We start from the raw sequence: 19,786 nt of genomic DNA on the forward strand, positions 1-19,786 counted from the left end.
TATGGTCATGGCAAGAAATCGATGCAGTGCAGTGTGTTTTGAAAGTCAGAGAATGAGAATTTCTTTTGTTAAAAAATAGAGACTGAAGGTTGTGTGTTAAGGGGTGTGTGTGGAGGAATGAACTGGTGGGGTTTGTTTGCACACAGACAGCATATAATTACTTGGCGGCTTCCTTACATGGACTGAATCATAGTAGACACACACATTGTGCTGTTAATGAGCATGTGAATCATTTGGCACAGCTCACAGTATTTAAATGAGACTCTTTTCTTTTCCAAAAGAAGCAAATCAAAACTTCTTCTAGCCACTAAATCCGTATTTTAGACTGCATTATTATTAATTTGAATAGTGTTGGAATTAAGGTTGTCTATCAACCAGATATCTGAGCTTTAAGACGTATATTAGACCTTCTGTCATATTTCTGAGCAATACGTCAATTCCTGCCAGCTCCAGGGCCACTTCTGTGTATCTGTTCTTAACCTGCGAGCTTCCTAGGACAAATGGCATGAAAGAAAATCAATAGCAAGTCACCTTGTAGCTGCGTCCATCAATACTTTTTATATTAGCATCATCATATGACTGATGTAATGTTAAACCTAGTGAGCAAACCCTTTAGGACTGACACCAAGGCTAATTGCTGGCCTTAATGCTGAATTGTTATCTGACGTTTCAGGGTTTCTTTTAGCTCTCCAGAGGATTTCAACATCTTTTAGTATCTTATTGAATAAATAACCTAAAATTTCCTTTGGGATTTGGTGGGGTCCAAAATCAAAGCTCAAAAATGAAAGACAATTTAAGCTAACATGTTATGACTCCTGAGTGCAAATGCTGTGTCATTTCTGCTGTGCGACTGGTTTAGCTCCTCAACACAGACATCCACACACACACAGACACACTGGTTTCCTGTCCAAATGTGGGCACTGTGCTGGCGTTACTGTATGTCATGAATGCAGTTCCTTGCAAACAGAAATCTATTTTAGCTGCCAGCAGCTCCTGCCAGTGCTGGCTATAGGACACCATGACTATGGAAGATAATTGGCTAGAATAAATGGCAGCAAAGGTTCAGTATGTTCTTCCACATCATTTTTTTATATTTTGCTGTCTGTTGTTTTGTTGAAGGACATTTTTAAGTAGAAAGTCTGCTTGTGTGTACGCGTTATGTGTGTGTGTCATCCCACAGGAGTAATTAGTTCCCTAATTTGTCCTGCACCTCCCCTCTGGTATGCAGGGGTCAGTGTCCAGGGTTAGCTGCTTTGACCTGCAGAGAATTTAGTGCCAGTCTCATAGACACTTTTTAATAATAGAATGAGTAGATGGTGCACAGAACTCTTGTGCACTATTCACACATGAACAGGGACTGAATTTATCTGCAGAATGTATGGATGTGTTGTTGCTTCACTTAAAATTGAGTGTGTTTCAACTGTGACTTTGTTTGTTAGTGACCTTTCAGTTTGCAGCAGATGAAATGACAGCTGTCTGTGATGTAACCTGAAAGCAATCTATGATGGATGAAAAGGACTGCACCAAGTCCTTTTTTGATTAACAGATTCTTAAACTGAAAAAGCTCGACTACCACAGCCTTTTTGTCTTATACTGAATTATGTAATCCACGATCTTGCTGCAGACGTTTATGCTGTACTGTGCCTTCATTTTAGTGCATTCACCTTAGTAGTGAGAGCAGTTACTGTAAGAGAGCATAACCATTTACAGAACGGAAAATGGAATTAGAATCAGTGGTAGCAGTTCTATAATGTGTATAAACAGATATTGCCATAGAAATATGTAAAATCTGGGTCCCAGCTTTTACTGCATGCTATACTATGGACACATTGTTGGCCCATCAAGGGAATATAATTGGTGGGCATACTGTAGGCATACTTCAGTAAAGTGGTTAGCCCACCAGGGATCCATATAGTCATTGGAAAATAGCCATCAGGCCCTCAGAAAGACACATCTAAATATGGTTGCATGATGCACTCAATAAAAGGAAAACTGAGCTTATAAAAAGTTTAATTCTACAAACAACAAAAACGACAAACGACTGTCACTGTCACCTCAAGAATCTCCTTCGAGTCTTTGTTTATTGATTGGTATGTTTTTTGACATCAGATAAGAACTGAAGGTGAGCTTGATTTATTTGTTCCTACAAAGGGTATGTCCACTTTTTGGTCTGTTTATGTGTCTGGCAAAGAGGCTTTCTGGCGTGAGGGGGGATCCATTGTAAGTGCCAGCACCTCCTGCCAAGGCGACTTTTATGGCCGGTTCTGTTCCATCAGTGATGCAGGAAATACGTGTTATGAAAAATGATTCCCGGCAGTGGGTTGGAGTGTTCTTTTTTTACCTTTCCGTCTGGCTATTATGGTGTTACCCAGCATTTTTCAGATTTATTCATTCTCTTGCTACATGATTGTTTTTTGTCATTAGAGGCAGCGCCGGCCTTTCTGTCCATTGCATCTGATATTGATGATACATGAATTTAAACTCAGTCTGTTGCATTCATTAAAAGTTGCTTTGCATAGAGTATCACTCACCACCCTCTCTTTTCTTTTTTCATTTTTTCTACTCTACAAGCTCTGTCTCTAACCTCATCTCTATCTTTCTTTTTCTATCTCTTCACCCCCACTGCTTCTCTTACTCTGTAATTTACTGTGCTATTGGGTGAGTGTCAGTGAAGATGAATTGGCCTCAGGCTTTGTATTAACACCAGGTCTGGCCAGGCACGTTTAGCGCTACTACCACTAGTTCCTGCATAGAGCAAGTGACTCTGAGGCACTATCCATCTTTTGCACACACACACACACACACACACACACACACACTGAAACACACACATTCAGAGGGATTGTCTCTAGGTTCATAGTTCCATCCCGGGAGTCACTGCTGTGTCTGTACCAATTCATGAGCTTTTTCTATCATCTGTGAATCAGCCTTATATTGACTGGACAGTTTTATGGCCCATTGGTCAATGAGGACTGCATCATTAAAAATCAATCATGTTTTAATTCACATTTTTTTCAAGAAGGTTTTTCTTCCTTTTATTCTTTGATGAAATATATCCGCCTCATTGTTTCCTCGCCATTAACTTTTTTGCACAGTAATTGCATTAAATGTTAACTCTAAGACTCTTAAGTCTCTTAAGCTAACACACCAACTGAAATTTCAAATTGATTTCAATTAGCTGATTTATGTGCTCCTTCACATCGAGAGGAGTCAGCTCAGGTGGAATCTGTTTTGGATGCCTCCCTGGGGAGGTGTTTCGGGCATGTCCCACTGGGAGGAGACCCCGGGGGAGACTCAGGACGCGTTGTTGAGACTATGCATCTCGGCTGGCCTGGGAATGCCTCGGGATTCCCCCCGGAAGAGCTGGAAGACGTGTCCAGTAAAAGGGAAGTCTGGTCCCTGCTTAGATTGCTGCCCCCACAACCCGGTCCCAGATACGCTGTTGAAAATGGCAGAGACCACACCCGGTGTTGTCGTTATTGGCATCTTTGATATTAAGAGTACTTAAGCATCCAAGTCATACATTGTCTTACAGCATACCATGTTACACCTTATTTAAGGCTGTATGAGGCTGAATATAATCACAACAATCACAACAAGGTAGTCTTTAAATCAAAGCTGGTATTATTCCTGTCTGTGCAGTGATCATTGTATGAATATTTCAATACATTCTGTGACCCCAAAAGGTGCCTTGTTTTTGGAAGATATGCCTAAGAGTAAATATAGTGTCTCACAACCATGTAATTAAAAAAAAAGCAGGCCCATCTGGGACCCTGACTTAGTTAGTTTAAGAAACTCAATGTGTGCAGCCAGCCTTGTCTGTTGTATTTCCCTGCAACACGCTATCTGTCACAGCAGGATAAATTAAGTGGTACAGTCAACGGATTATGAAGCATTTTAGGTACGCACACACTCTCATTCACACCAACACACACGCTAGCATAAAGTTTATCCCCTTGGAGAGTCTCATTAATTTTGCCAAGTTGATTTGTTCTGAAAGGCGCTGAATTCATCACAGCCAGACAGATGGCAGAGAGGGATTTCCTAGAGGAGAGGAAGAGGGCAAGAGAGAGACAGAGAAAGAGAGTGTGGTGTGGAGCAGACAGGGCATAAGAGTGAGAGAGGGGTGAAATGGAGAGAATAAGAACACAACAGAGTAGAATAAAAACAGGAGGACTGTTGAGAGATAAAGAGTCGAGAGGTGAGTGAACGCCATCTGTCTTCTTAGAGAGACAGAATTAGAAAAGCAGAAAGATGAGAAGGAAGTCAAGTAAGAAAGCAGACGTAAAAAAAAAATGACAAATAGATCATGCATTAGGGATGTCACGATATACCAGTATTGATCAAAACTGATTAATAATTATAGGTTTTCTACACATTAGGTATCTTAAAACTGCCTGCAGCAACATTCAGCCAAAAACTGCAGTTGCAAATGGCCTAAAAATGAATCACTCCCCATAGACCTGTGTTAAAGTGTCCTTTTATATAATCTATGAACATGATTTTGTTTTGACTTAAGTTGGGCATAATAGCGCTTTATCTCTTGACACATGACAGGCTTCAGGGAAACCAGCGGAAGGTCATATGGAGTGCTCTTCAACCTTATTTAGAGCATAAAATGTAAAAAAGAAGACGGCACTATAGCTCACTACTACCACAGAACTACTCCCACTGCTTTATGTCACAAGAGAATATCTACTCAGCTAATATTGGTAATGCATGTTATGGTACGGAATCCATGCAGACAGTTTATGTGCATGAATAATTGTTAGCTGTAACAGCTGCAGTTGGCTCAGCTGGTAGTTTCACAAGTCTGATAATTAGTTTGTGGTTCCGACCCCTCTTTATGAAGCCAAGATGCCAACCAATCATACATCCATGTTTGGTCATAATAAAATCAGGTTAGTGCAGTAATAGAGATGCCTCACCACATGTGACACACACACAGAGAGTGTGCCATTGTTGATCTCCTTTTACATCATAAAAGATTGACTAGGTAATAGAATTTCACACTAAATTAATGACTCAAAATGTCAGTCCATTAATTCATTTTGGATGTGGGAGAAAAAAAGCCCTATTACAAGAAAGAAAAGACCGTGTAGACATTCAGAACACAGCAGTTTTCCTTCACTCTTTGTTTCTTTCTCTCTCACACACACAGAACATGTTTTTCCCTGTCTCACCACTATGAATGATTTAGTGAGCATGCCTCTAACGGGCCTGCTCAAGAAGGCTTTGAAACTAGGTTAACTTAAGGTAGGCTCTACTGACTTAGAGGGTCCACACATACATACCCAATGTCACCAGCATTTATTTCCATTTTAAAGAGGCGACCACACATTACACTCCTTGCTTCTGTCAAGATTTAAGATGGAGATGGACAAATGGGGGTATGTTTACTTGTATCAATAAAACAAAGCTGTGAAACCATCCTGTATTTAGTGTGTGTGTGTGTCCTGTGTGCATGTAATTCATAGCGTGCCCTTGTCCACCTGTGCCACCATTCCACTCTTTATGGCTCTGCCTGTGCATGTGCCTCGAGTTTGCATCCTTGATGTTCAGAAAGTTGTGCATGACAAAGTGAGAGGCACTTCTCGAGAGGAATACAGAGACTATGGTGAGAGAGAGAGAGAGAGAGAGAGAAGGAGGATGAGGGAGGGAGTTTGAGTCATCATCCTTTTCCTCCAATCCCTGTTCTCTGCCTGTTGCTTTGGTAACGTGATGTCAGTGCAGCCTCTGGCAACTCCTCTGAGGTTAGCGAGCATTAGCGCAGAGAGGTGTGTCTGTGTGTGTGTGTGTGTGTGTGTGTGTGTGTGTGTGACCAAAACCCAAAACAACAGTGACTTTGACAAGTTGCAGGTCAGAGGTCATTTGTAATTCTTGTAGTGGTTACATTATCTGTAAGATTTGCATTTACGTGTGTCTTTGCTGTAGTGTGTGTGTGCTTTTTTTGCATATGAGCATGCTTCCTGTGCACGTGTGAACATTTGTGTAGCAGCAAGTCAAGTGTGTTTTGTTTGCCTGATGAGACGTCAAGGATTTCTGTTCATACCGATCTGCGTAACAGTTGCTGAACTTTTTTTTTCCTTCCCTTTCAGAGTAGATGCAATAACTCCTTTTACTGGCTGGAACAAAGTTTGTTGCCTGGCAACATCAGGATATTGAACACTCAGAAACTCATGGTATCTGTTGAGGCTTTTTAGGAAACACAATCTGTAAATTTGCTATTTCAGTTGAAAGGTTAATTAATTCTATTTGTGTGAAGCAAGTTTAAGTTTTGTTAGTGTGAAAAACTATGTAGGTTAAAACATATAAGTCAGATAAAGGATGTCCTCGTCTGTCATCAGCATAAACATAAACAGCACGCCGCTATAAAGGGACTGACTGACTTGATCATACAAGCCTTTTTCTATTTTTCCCCTTATCATCAGTTTCATTGCTTTTCTTGAGGTGTGGTAGTTTTCTCTCTTTTTAGTTGTTATCTGTAATAATTTGTACACATTAATTCAACCTATTAGAAGTGGACACAGCCTGAAAAGTCTTTGAAACCACTAATGGTCACATTTTAAAGAGAACACAAAGAAAGGGAGAAAAAGAAAGACTACAAAATAAGAATGCCTTAAACTGCCTCTCGCTTTATTTTATCTAAGTGATGAATGTTTTGACATTAAAAACTGTAATTATATGTTTTTGTGTTTGTGAGCAACAAAGAAAACACAAATGCCATTTTCTAAGTGAAGAAGCTATAATCTGTGTGCATGACTACGTCTTTGTCAGTGTTGATGTGTATATTTGTGTGTGTACAGCACTAAGTGTGAGGCACTAAGTAAAAGGCATGATGAGTCTTTGACATTTGTTCAGATAAACAGTAATTTTGCTGTCTACAGTAAGTTCAGAAAAGGACTAAAGGTATTGCAGTAAATCTTTTAGGGCTCAGCTTTGTTTTCTATAATCAAACACAGAAGAGAGGAGTTTGAATTTAAATCAACCCAGAAACATGGTCAAAAAATTAACATGGCTTTACTATAAAATACCACTTGCATGTAATTTAAAGCAACAAAATAACACACTAAAGCCTTAAAATGGGTAGATATGATATGTACGACAGTACCTAAATGACCAGTTTAAGTAGCCATACACCACAATGGTCTGACAAGAGACACAGACTCCAATCCTTTGGCTGCTGGATGTGGACAGAAGTAAAACAAACTTTGACCAGAAAGTGTAGTACGAAGTCCAAAAACTAAACAAAAACACAGTCAAGCTTTAATAAATCATCTTTTTTAAATGCAGTGTAATTTTAAACTAAGCTCCTTCTCACACCAGCACACACACTGAAGCTAACATACCTAACGCCTTGTTTTCCTCTCCTCACCTCCCACCTCCTCTTTTCTTGTCTGCATACACAAACACACTAACAGTATGTGAAAAAATGAGAAACACAACATACTCTCGTGCATGTCCAAGCACAACCGTTTGATCTTCCTATCTCTATTATTAATAGCCACGCTTGGTTGAAATGAAAAGAGGGTTTCAGCTCATAACATTATTAAAAATCAATTCATCCTTTTCATCCCCTCTGCCTTTCGTCTTATCCTTTCCTGTCCTCTCTCTTGTCCCTCTTCATCCCTCCATCATTTCCTCTCCACCTTTGCCACCTGACTCCATTACAACAATTAATCTGTTCCTTTGATTACAGTGTCTGTGCTCTGCTGACAACCTTTCTGTGTGTGTGTGTGTGTGTGTGTCCTTGATGCATCCAATTCTGTTTGCTTTTCTCTATCTTTTGTGCATTGGTTTGAATTTGTATGTTTCCCTCATACCTTTGGTCTCTCTCATCTCCCCTGCTCTCACATCCTCACTTTTTCTGTGTGTGTGTGGTTTTGTGTGTGTGAAACAGAAACAGAAAAAAATTAAATGACCTCCTCAGTACTGGCCTTATTTTCAGCATCCCCTCTGTGCTTTGAGACTTGTCTATTGTGCCAGTTTAATTTATTGACTCCATTTGGGTGTGTGTGTGTGTGTTCCTATATATTTAGCCACTACTCCAGGGTCTTGCTCAGGGAACCATCAACACAAGCATTGTTCACCCACCATTTAACACAAGCTGACCTCCTGTGCCAAACACAACGCAAACACACTAAATAATGTCAAATATATGTGAACACACATTGGGATCCATCTTTAGAACAACATGGTTACCACTCTCCTAGGGTTACCATGAACATGGTGGTGGGTTGTGGGTGTGCAAAGCACCAAGCTTTAACCCCAGAGGTTTGTGTCTAGACTACCCATACACTTCCTGTTGGATAAGCTGCTGAAGCAATTATTTTGGCTCTGCCATAACATCATAGCTGTTATTTCTTTACATTATATTGACAGTTACGGTTATTGTGGTCATGTGGTTTTTATGCTATGCTATCACTTGTTATTGCTATGTGCATCCATGCATCCTTTTTACACAGTTCACACTTCCCTATCTCTCATTCCTCTATCTTGCCAGTGTAATAACCAATTAACTCCAGCTCCTGTTTTTTTTACGTTTTTTATTTATTTCTTCATTAATTAATTTCTTGTTAGCGTTAGCCAAGTGTACGCCACCGTGATTGGCGGCTCACGCTAATTGCACCTCAGATTTTGAGTGTACAAGATTCTTCGCACACACAAGCTCACACACTTGCATCAGTGCAAGGTCATGCATGTCCTTCTGTACACAACTGTATGCCAAGTGAACACACATTAAGAGTTAAATGCTTGCAAGCTGTGCAGACACATTATATGAAAAAAACATTTATTGCAGCTCTCTCTCACACAGATGCGCACTCACAGGGATCAGTGTGGTGGTTTTAATTAGATTTGTCCTATCAGTCTTCAGCTCAGAGAGGGAAAAAAGGCAGATTACTGCTGCCCTCCATAATGGCCTTCTAACACTTTATCTGAGATTATGGTGGAGGTAGATGACTTCAAGGTCACTGGCACAGAGAAGATATGCGAAAAGGCCTTAACACAAAAAGTCACATGGAAAGTGATATGTGATCTGAGACACAACAGCAGATCAAGTGTGAACATTTTCCACAAAATTCCAGTGGCTGTATAAAATTGTAAGTCTGTAGATAAGAACATTCCTGGATTTATTTGTGAGCAGATAAACACTCCCCAATCAACACCTTTTTTACAGGTTGATTACAGGCACAATGCCGCACCGCAAGTGATTTTGAAGAGATTTGACAGAATCCATGAGTCACAAGAGTCAAATAAACAGAATTCTTAATCCTAATGATTATTAATTCATTACCTAATTGCATTTTACAAGCATGATTGATAGAGGCATGTTCACTCCTTTGACCACAGCTGACCTTACAACATCTGATAGACATCCGATTACATTCATTTCCAGTGGACAGAATATAATACATTCTTAATGTTCACTGTGACTGATCACATAACTTAGGCAAATTTCATGCTAATCTAATTTCAGGTGGAAATTAATGGAAACAAATCTCTTTAAAGAGGAAAATGCAATTCAAATTTCTGCATTACTTTGGCAAGGCCATAGATGGTGAGGACACTGGTCACATGTCTTCTGTAATATCTCTTAATATGTAATCTAAGGAGAAGCATTTTTTAATCATGACCTATTAGAAGAGGCAGGGAGGCATGTCACATATAGGGATAAACAATATTATCAACAACACATCGCTATTAGCAGATATTGGAAAAAGAAGAACCAGCCATTGGCTAATGAGATGGAGAATGGCCAGATAAGTTGACACTGCATTGGTATTCTTCTAATGCTACAAGCTTAATTGCCCATTTTGATAAGTTACATTCACTATAGGAAAGACTGCTTTATATTATTTCTTGGTAAACTTTTTCGTGTTAACTTAGATTCAAGGCCAAATATAAATGAATAAATAAATTAACAGTATTAGTGCACGCCGTGTACCGACTGTAAATGTGTGAGTGTATGCGTGCAGGCACATATGGGTTTTCCCCTTAGTGGCTGTACAAAGCACACCGGAAGAAAAACGTTGAGCCTCTTGATACTAATGTGATGTGTCATATCTTCGCTTACACAGTGTGTGTATTTGTAATGTGTGTGTGGGTAAGTACAGTATGTGTGCACTGAGAACTTATGCAATTACAGTTCCTTTTCGCATTACCACTCTGACTGAAATGCTGACAGACATACAGCCCTAAGCTGACACAAGCAATCACTTTGCCTCTGTGTGTGTGAGTGCACTTGAGGTGCATGTGCGCATACACACTAACTCTGGGCTTAATGTTTGGTGACCGAGAGTGCTATGCTGTAAAGAGAGGTTTCATGCACACATGCAAATCCACACACACACACACACACACACACACACTGTCTAAGAATAGGCAGTTCACACGGTGCTGCTGAGGCTCAGAAGGCCAGTTACTGTAAAAGGATTTTCATAAGTTTAGTTCTGAAGGCAGAGCTGATCTGTACAGCAGGTCTGCTTCTGCTCCTACAGCCTCAGAGCCAAGAGAGAGATACAGTCTTTTACTTTAGGACATTAATCGGCTCATTAATGTTCTTTCTTCTAAAGTGCTAGATTTAAAGTTTCACTTTCCCTTTGCTAGCAGCAGGACTAGTAAAGCAATCACTGCTTAAACTGAAAATGTTATCACAGCAGTGCTGTCTTTGACTATCACTGCTGTTAATAATGCAGTTTATATGTTGCTATTAGTCATACTAGTACATTATTTCTACTGTAAACCTGGTACTAGTTGCTACTTGTTCACACTCCTTGTATAGAAGAGTTGTGTTACAACCTATCTGATGTCCCCATCTCTCTTTTCTCTCTATGTCTCTCTCCAGCCATTGGGGTCCAGATGACTTTGGACGTGATGGAGTCTAGATTTTGGGCCATCACATCACAGGTAAGCCCATAATATTGCTCCTGCTGCAGGAGCTGTTGTGTGTTCTTCCAGTGTTGGACTTTCAGAGAACATAAAGATGCATATTTCAGCCCTATCCAAAGGAATAAGCCAAACAAAGCCTGGCCTTCTTATTGGTTAATTTCTCACATGTGTTACTTTGGGTTTTAGCACCAATTTAAGCAGAAGGGTTTTACCAATCAGTGTAGTTTCACTGATTTAAGACCACTAAGAAGTAGTCCCCAGTGGAAGATGTTGTCTGAAATAAAGTGGTCTATTAATTCCTCCAGTGAAAACGCACAGCTTGGGGTAGGTGCTTCTGAATGGCCTGAAAAAGTATGGACCAGAACTTGGGATTCTTGTAGGCCCTACAACAAAATAACCAGTTCATGAGGCTGTTTACCTATAAAAAATTAATCATAATTGGAGATTGTGCTTGTGGAACACAAACACAATCACAGTTTGTGATAAACATCCCTTTTTTCTACCTCTCACATAATAAGCCCCTGTTTTATTTCCTGTAAGCCTTAAATTGTCCTCCATATTCATCCAAAAGATATTTTTAGGTTTTGCTGCATTTATTCCTCACCAGACCACTGCTCCCTTAAATAGGTTATTCTTTTAGTCAGATTAAAGGAGTGCTCTTATTTGTGAATCAGGAATATCTCTTTAACTGCACTGCCATATATTGCTCTGTGACAAGGGCTCAAAGATGATTATAGATTCTATTTCTGCTCCATTAGTTGGTAATTGCTTTAAACTTTGTTTGATTAAAATCATTGCTCCCACCATTAGGAGTGCTTGCTGTTCCTGCCTAAAACATTATATTGAAAGATTATTCTTCTTCGTTTGTGCAGTTTCAAAGTCAGCACAGCATTCCTATTCTTTCTTCTATACTTTCAAGAAAACATTTGATTCAGGGAATACTTACTTAATTTGGCGTAACGCTTTTGCTGTAGTAGGTGTTTGATGGCTTGGCCCTTCTCCTTCTCCTCCTCTTCCTCGTCTCCCATGGCTGTAAATGACAGCAGTTAAAAGAGCATTACAGCTTCTGGCTAGCCATTAGGTGATGGATAGCTACCACAGCTAGACTCGGCAGCTCCCTAGTGTGTGTGTGTTTGTGCGGTGGTGTATGTGTGTTTGAGGACCAGTGTATTGTATATGTGTCTGTTAATGTTAATGCGTGTCAGGTTGACAGGGACCATATGCAGGGCCATCTGTGCACAAGTGTGTTGGAATGTCCACATTCATTAGCTAGGACCTAATTAGCATCATTTGCAGCAGACTTATCCATGAGATTTATGCTATATAGAAAATAATTTCATTCTGACTTACTTTCTGTGTCTTACATTCTGACACATTTGACTTCCCTTTGATATTCTGCCCATTTATTTTCATACATTCCACATAAACCACACTGTCTCCTATTACATAATCATCTTATGGCTTGTTATGTACTTGATCTTTATTTCATTGGGTTTGTGTGGGCTCATCAGCTGTGTATGTTCATGTGGGTTCATCTCTTTATACAGTATGTGCATGTGCATGAAATCCTCTCTACAGTCTATTTTAAGTGTTCAGCTCCCCCAGGGTTGAAGATGGCATACCTACTGTAAATCCTGAATGAAAGACTCAGGGCATGTGTTTAGAAGAGACACGACAATCTTCTCCCTCTAGAGTGGCTCTAGGATCATACTAACTCTGGCTATATCCGTTTTTTTTTATTATAATTTTGGCAGCTGATTAAATAGGAATACACATTATAAAAGACTGTTTTAAAGACATAAGACTTTTGCTAACAGTAAAATAATATCCACCTGCAATATGGTTTAATCTGTGGATTTTACAAATGCTTCTCAAACACATTGTAGCACAAACCTCTCACACATTAGCAAGAAACAGCAGGGTAAATAGCAACAGTGGTGGCCCGCTGTGTTGAGGCACAGACAGCCTGGTGTAAAAACAATGAAAACAGCTTAGATTTATGTACTGTCCTTTCTTCATTTGAATGCTGCTTCATCATTAGCAGGACATGAGAGAAAAATTAGAATGACAATTAGCCAATAATTGGTGTGTTTTAACAACTAATAACATCCAATTAGCTGGTCTGAATGACTAAAGCACACCGTCTCAGTGGAAAAGTTACATAATGGAAACCCTGTCTGACCTTCAACTTGCAGTGTAAGGTTTCCTGCCTTAAAATAAGATGTTATTGGCAGATAAATAATGAATTAGTCAGGGTCAGAATAAAGCACCTAATGGGAGTCAGTCAGAATGTTAGTAGGAAACTCTTCTGACATCTCTGTACTGCCCTCTGCGTCCTGCCTGCTCTCTATAAATTACATGTGTGAATATTTATGCTTGCTCTGCTGACACACTATGTTCCTATCTTGTTGAAAACTGGAATGAGATGCACTATATTAATAAATACAGTGTAAATCCTGCAATATAACACCCCTTTATCTTTCATTGTCTTTTGCTGTTACATTTTGTCTGAGTGCAAAAGCAGCGAATGGCTTGGAAGTGAGAGTGATGTGACATATCACATGTTTTAAATTTTCACTAATTTAATGGCTAAAATATATTATTGAAATTATTCATTATTTTTTAAACCAGGATTTATAACAAATCAAAATGGTAAAACAGATGTTCACATGTTCAAATTTCTGTTGACACACATAGCATTAGTGCCAGTAGCGAAGAGAATCTCTTAGAGGTTTTTGAAGTGCTAATTGATGTTCTCACCATCAGCTTGACTCATCCTGGAGTCACCAGATGAGAGATGGAACAGCCTCTTATATACTGCAGGTTTAAAGAGCTGGTTTACCTGAGGCTGGAGAAAAGAAGGTGATTTGTAAATTGGGGACGAATCCTTTGGTCTCACTCATATATTTAGTATATACTTAGTCACTTTTTATGGTTCGGTTTTATTTTTTAGTATGCTGGTAACAACCACTAAGTCCACAAAAACTAGCTACAAAAATCATGAGTGTGAAAATGATTGCTGCTGATTCCTGGATGTTAGGATTCACTTTATTTAGCAGAAAGACAGTTCTGTTAGTTAGAGATGTCCTTTAGAGGCCATGCAATGTGTCCATTGTGTGTGTGGAAGCACTTCCATTTCTGTCACTCCACTGAATTGTGGTTTATTTCAGGAAGCAGTGATGGGAAGCATAGAGTAAGACTGACACTCTGCGGTAATAGCATTGAAAAGGATGATTGATTGTTTCATCCACACTTCGACATGCTCTATTTAGCTTGATTCCAAAGACATATTGTCCATAGACACCAGTCCACATATACTTCAGACATAAAATGTGACCATATGGTCACCACAGAAACTATTGATGTTTGACGCACGGCCGATTCACAGATGAAAGAGAATCTCTCAGATGAACCAATTTATAGACTGTTGATGGAGGTAAAGCTTTGTATTAAAGCTTTTAGAAGCACTAAACAAAAATTTGGAGTTTCTTTTAGTAAAGCTTTTAAAATGTGTTGAGTTTTTTGTCACTTGAGACATGTACTTAAAGAAGATGGAGGGCTTTGTCAACAGGAAACAGCAGCAGAGAGAGACTAGTCAATGCATTGATTTACACATCATTAACTGAAGTAATGCTTCTCCCTTTCTTTGTGTCTTCTCAGCCAAATGACACAGATGTAAGTACACATAATTCTCCCTCTACTCATCAGTCACAAGCATCGCTCCACTTTTTTTTCTACAGAACCAAATTTAACATCTTCAGCACCTGCTGAGCTCTGTGAAGTCAGCTTCACACCCCAGTTAAAGCAGATTACAAACACACATACACACAGTCAAAGAGCACCAAGTAAACATGCACAAACCTGCCAGCAAGACACTCAGGAGCCCATCACAGGTAGACGTGCCACATCTCACACAAATTAACAGCCTTTCACCCACACAGACATCTTTTTTTGTCACACACACACACATGCACATGCATTTGTCGACATTGACACCAGCCAAACACCTCCACAGACAGAGCATGTGTTCACATTGTGTCCTCACATAAACAGATATAAACACAATGAATAAAAACACAATCATTTCTTTTCTCCAGTGCTCAGATATAGATGGGATTTGTCCTCTTCGCTGTAGCAGCTTGGTGAGTATAACTATCAATCCATGTGGAAATCTATAGCTTTAGTATAATCATTGTCAATATTAAAACCCTGGATAGTATCTGTTTGCACCATATGGAGCTATAAATGTAAGAATGTAGTAGGTATTTCTGTCAGCATGATCTTTCCTTACATTAGTAATTCTCTGTCTCTCATATCAGGATATCACGTGCTACCTGGTTGACAATAATGGCTTCATCCTAATTTCTAAGCAGCGAAGTGATGTGAGTTCACATACATGCACACTCACACACAGACAGAGAGAGAATACAGCTGGAGTGCTTTCAGTCTTTGACTTGATTATTTGAGAGCTCTTCAGCATGTCAATATTTATCACCTCAAAAACACAAACACAAAAGAAACAACCTCAGAAAAACAGGTCTAAACAATGACAGCATGTGTTTATTATATTATAGTCACTTAGTGAGTAGGATGTAGGGCACCTATTAACATAACAAAAACTAGCATTTATATTTTCATCAGTGAATTGATGAGAATATGTAATCATGAATCATCAGAACAATCAGAACAGAAGGGTGAAAAACCAGTAATCAATCCAACCAGTTACAGTACCAAAGAGGGCTGGACTAAGAGGCACAAATCTGGAAAACACAAGGAAGTTCATACACTAGTAACTCAGAAGAAAGAATTGTTGGAACGCTTTTAGAAAAAACAAGATGATCTGGCAGGGAGTGCGGGGAAAACACTAGTACTAGACTAGTACCACTACACATTGGCAGGGGAGACAATGAGACACAGGTGTTACACATTAGGGTGGGGCAGGTAATCAGCGAGGGGAGGGTGCACACGAGGAAGGGGAAGACAAGACACCTGAAATGAGAGGAGAGTTAGGACTTCAAAATAAAACAGGAAATTATTTTCAACATACAATAACCTGACCCGAGTGGAAGCCTGACACATAGGCAGTAGGTCCATTCAGTAGCCCACAAAGGGACAAACCAAACACTGGTTCTAGAAGTAGCCACTGTAGTTTCTCCTTTTTTGCCCAAAAAAGCAAAGGTGGAAGGAACAGTTAGCTGCAGTCTGCAGCTTCACCACTATATGGCACTAAATGTCACACAGTGTCCTTTAAAATTTCCTTGCATGTCTTTTTCGGGTCAGGGGTGAACCACTATCAAATGTACTGTTTTTGTAAATAAGGTTTAATCCCTTACATTATTTTATCAGTGTTTAGAGGGATTTCCTTTGGGTCCATTTAGGTTTTTTTTTTACTAATTAGTAGACACACCCTGGCCTTATATAATACTTTTTAAATGTATATACTGTTAAGATTCAGACTTTTCTAAGAGTAAGTATGTCTAAGCTGTAAAATTAGTCAGTGGTAATGAATCAAAGGTAAAAGGGACAACCATTCCCAGCAGAGCATTTTACAACACTAATCTGTCTGCAGCCAAAAGAGTGCTTGTGCCCTCAGTTTTATGTTTTTTTTTTTTTAAATATCCACCTTGAATTGTCTTGAAACGGCACATAACCAGTAACTCACGGTAAATACATGACTCTGCTGTGTCTGATAAAGATTATATGAAATGAATGGCATCAATTTTCTCATCGGGATGGTAAAGTGTTTCCCAAAAATAAACACTTTGCAGTATCCAATCTCTCCTGTATTTAAATATCACATACATACACATTTATATGTTATAACATACGGTACATAGCTATAAAAACAAACACACAACATGGATGAATAATTGATCATACGGTTCATACTGCGGTGAACATGGAAAGTATAAACACTGCAGAAAGGAGCTGGCACACACTCCTCCAGATTATCATGACATGGATTTGATGTGTTCAGCTGCACTGATTGTCTCGAACAATGTTTATCTTATCCCTTCTGTTTCCTGACAGGTGGGGAGGTTCTTTGGTGAGATTGACGGATCAGTGATGACCACATTGATCAGAATGGGCATGTTCAAAAGGTAAAGACTGGTTGTCATTGCCTGATTGACTGGGTGACAAGATAGCTGTGTGTTCCGTCTGTCTGTCTGTTAGGGAAGGATGCAGGGTTATGTTGTCGTCTCACTTTGCAGTGTGAAGTGCCACTTTAATAATCTCATGTCACTGAGCCCTAATGGATGTCATATAGTGCTACATGCTGTTCTGTGTTTTCCTCCCTGCATGCTTCTGTGCATTTCATATAAAGTAACATTGCCTGTTTTCTTTTTTTTGTTCCCCTTTGAGCTTTTTTGATCTGGGTTTTTTCCCCTTCTTAGTTTGTGCCTGTCTTTCATGTTTGAAATCTCATGAGTGATGTGCTATTTATACACAGCTAAAAGATTTCTTCATGCTTCATTTGACACAGGATATTACATAACTAGTTTGGAGTATGCATGAGCTCCACTGGCACTGACTGTATGTTTGTAATATTTATATACGTGGAGCCGTAAAGACCAATATTTACAAATTAGAATGAAAAAATTGGCCTAGAAAATCTACAAAATAATGAGACATTTTTGCCTCTGGATAGGCGTCACTGTTCAGCCACATCACACTGTGTGATATGGAGGAGGGGTCAAGGAATCAATGAAAGTCAATGAAATACTGCCAGAGGAGCAACAACATCATGTGCTTCTGTTTCCTCAGGGTATCCCTGTTCGACTACCAGGCCATGTGTAAGATGAACTCTCACTCTGTCAGTAGCGCCCGTCCACTTCTCAGCGTATGTACCATGAACTCGTTCACTCTACAGTGCTGTTCCTCATAGGCACCAATCAATTCTCCAATAAACACCTTCTATCTGTCTGTCTGTCTCCTCAGCCATTCTATGGTTTGGCTTCAACCCTGAAGTGGTTCCTCTCCAACTTCCTGCTGTAAGTGTTGCCAGGGGCAACAAGAATCAGCTGTTCCAGTTTTGTTGCTGTAAAATTATGTTTTTCTTTTCCCCATGAAAACATTCTGCATCATTTTTGCAATATGTTAAAAAGCTCCTCCCAATTATGTGGGACACTAGTCAGACATTGGATCTTCTAAATCTGTGTGGGGTTTGCAACAGCTGCTAACATTTCAATAAAATGTTATGATCGAGAGTGAGATGCTTCATCAAAAAAGTATAATGTAACTATGTGTGATCAGGTGGAGTGATGTGGTGCATTTGAGAGTGGAGCATAAATAACCCCCTCAAAATCCATTTCAGAGAGGAAAACAATTTTTTTGAGAAATAAAAAACACGATTTATACTTTCGAACAAACTTGCTGACAATTTATTTATATTAAGGATTTTTTTACTTCACACTGAATCATGCAGCAGTTTCATTAAAAATAACATGTTGGTTATCCAGTTAGGAAGAAAGCAGTTACCAAAGCTACCAATTACTGCTGAATAACTTGAGGACCCATTTTATTATTCCCTTGATACAACTTTGGGTCCTGGCCCAGTTTTTGAAAGCTACATGCAATCTGTTTGCAATCTGCTTTGGTCTATAATGATGGCTGCCTAATTGACTTCCTCTCTGAGTCCACTCCACTCTTCACTCCCCTTCTCTCTCTGTCTCCCTCACACAGGTTTCTCCTAGAGTTTAATTTCTGTGGTTTCTGGCACACAGAACATTTCGCTGAAGGTGAGCTCACACAGAAAATATGTCTAGTTAAGGCAGAATTCTCTTTGTATATATCTTGTAGAATATCCATGCCTTCACGTGCAACATTGTCACCCCAATGTTTTTCTGGATGATAAGACCTCAAAGCAGAGGTAGCAGGTGACTGCACAAAGGCCAGTGTTGTCCATTTCCTTGGTGCTGACCTAAACTCCTTCCCAAACCTAAATTTCATTTTTGCATAATCATTTAGAAGCTGTGTCCTCACCAGTGCCTTCAAAGGATGCATCACCTCGATAGACTGTGGATGTAGAGCCAACAGTTGTTAACATTGTTAGAACATTCTGGCCTTCCTGTTTATCACAACTTATTGTCATAGCAAGCTGCAGTGAATTTTAACATTTGGATTACTCCATTTCTGATTGTGGAGCACTGCTGTAAAAGGAATTCAGCCAATGAATCATGCAATGGATCAAGCTGATGCAATATTTGTTACTAGGGAGACACATGTTGGCCACATATGAAGGAGCCTTCAAAACAGGACAGCGCCTTGTAAAGTGTGCCCTTTAAAGAACGCAGCCCCTACACTGGGATGCAGACAGAAATCTAATGTCTGCATGTAAGGAGAGATACATATGTAACTAATATCTTCTGCCCCAAATGTATCAATTACCTATATTTTCTGTGTTTAAATTGTGTTGTCACTAGTGTGGAGATTCAGCAATATAACAGCATTGTATCATCTGATCTTCTCACCTCTCATCTGTCTACTAACCCTAACCTGTCCATCATCCCCTCTATGTCTTCATCATCATCATCATCATCATCATCGCTCCAATCAGCAAAGCCTGCTTACAGCGGGTGTGAGTATTTGTGTTTGATTTCTTGTGTTGGATTCATAGCTGTCAGTGGGACTATACACAGCTGTAGAATCCTTCAAAGCAACACTGAGTTTTATTGCAGCTAATGTGATTCTAGAGAACACAAATAAGAACAGATGGCTCACAAGCAGACATGTTAAATGTCCTTTTTCATTTCAAAGTCATCATTTCACCTTAAATTTATTTTGAGGGTACAGTGAGCTAGAGTGCCTCTGGCTGTGGTAGAAATGGCAATAAACGGCTGAAGTGTGAAGCGTTTAGACACTGGTCCTCATTCCCTCTCAGCCTGTCAGTCACCAA

At 39.5% G+C, this 19,786-nt stretch overlaps 1 protein-coding gene across 5 annotated transcripts in view; it reads left to right on the forward strand.

Annotated features, from left to right (window-relative positions):
- Positions 1 to 19,786, forward strand: part of cacna2d4a (calcium channel, voltage-dependent, alpha 2/delta subunit 4a) — a 68,557-nt gene that overhangs the window by 45,772 nt on the left and 2,999 nt on the right. For 4 of the 5 annotated variants that reach the window (XM_028399269.1, XM_028399272.1, XM_028399270.1 and 1 more), the window contains exons 28-36: positions 10,847 to 10,908; positions 14,551 to 14,565; positions 14,988 to 15,032; positions 15,210 to 15,272; positions 16,921 to 16,991; positions 17,656 to 17,731; positions 17,830 to 17,882; positions 18,574 to 18,629; positions 19,448 to 19,468. In XM_028399269.1, the coding sequence (XP_028255070.1) occupies positions 10,847 to 10,908; positions 14,551 to 14,565; positions 14,988 to 15,032; positions 15,210 to 15,272; positions 16,921 to 16,991; positions 17,656 to 17,731; positions 17,830 to 17,882; positions 18,574 to 18,629; positions 19,448 to 19,468 (462 nt within the window). The remainder of the gene's footprint in view (positions 1 to 10,846; positions 10,909 to 14,550; positions 14,566 to 14,987; positions 15,033 to 15,209; positions 15,273 to 16,920; positions 16,992 to 17,655; positions 17,732 to 17,829; positions 17,883 to 18,573; positions 18,630 to 19,447; positions 19,469 to 19,786) is intronic. The other variant, XM_028399273.1, reaches the window with a different exon arrangement.

The sequence above is a fragment of the Parambassis ranga genome, chromosome 2 (assembly GCF_900634625.1).
Source record: "Parambassis ranga chromosome 2, fParRan2.1, whole genome shotgun sequence".
NCBI classification, from domain to species: domain Eukaryota; kingdom Metazoa; phylum Chordata; class Actinopteri; family Ambassidae; genus Parambassis; species Parambassis ranga.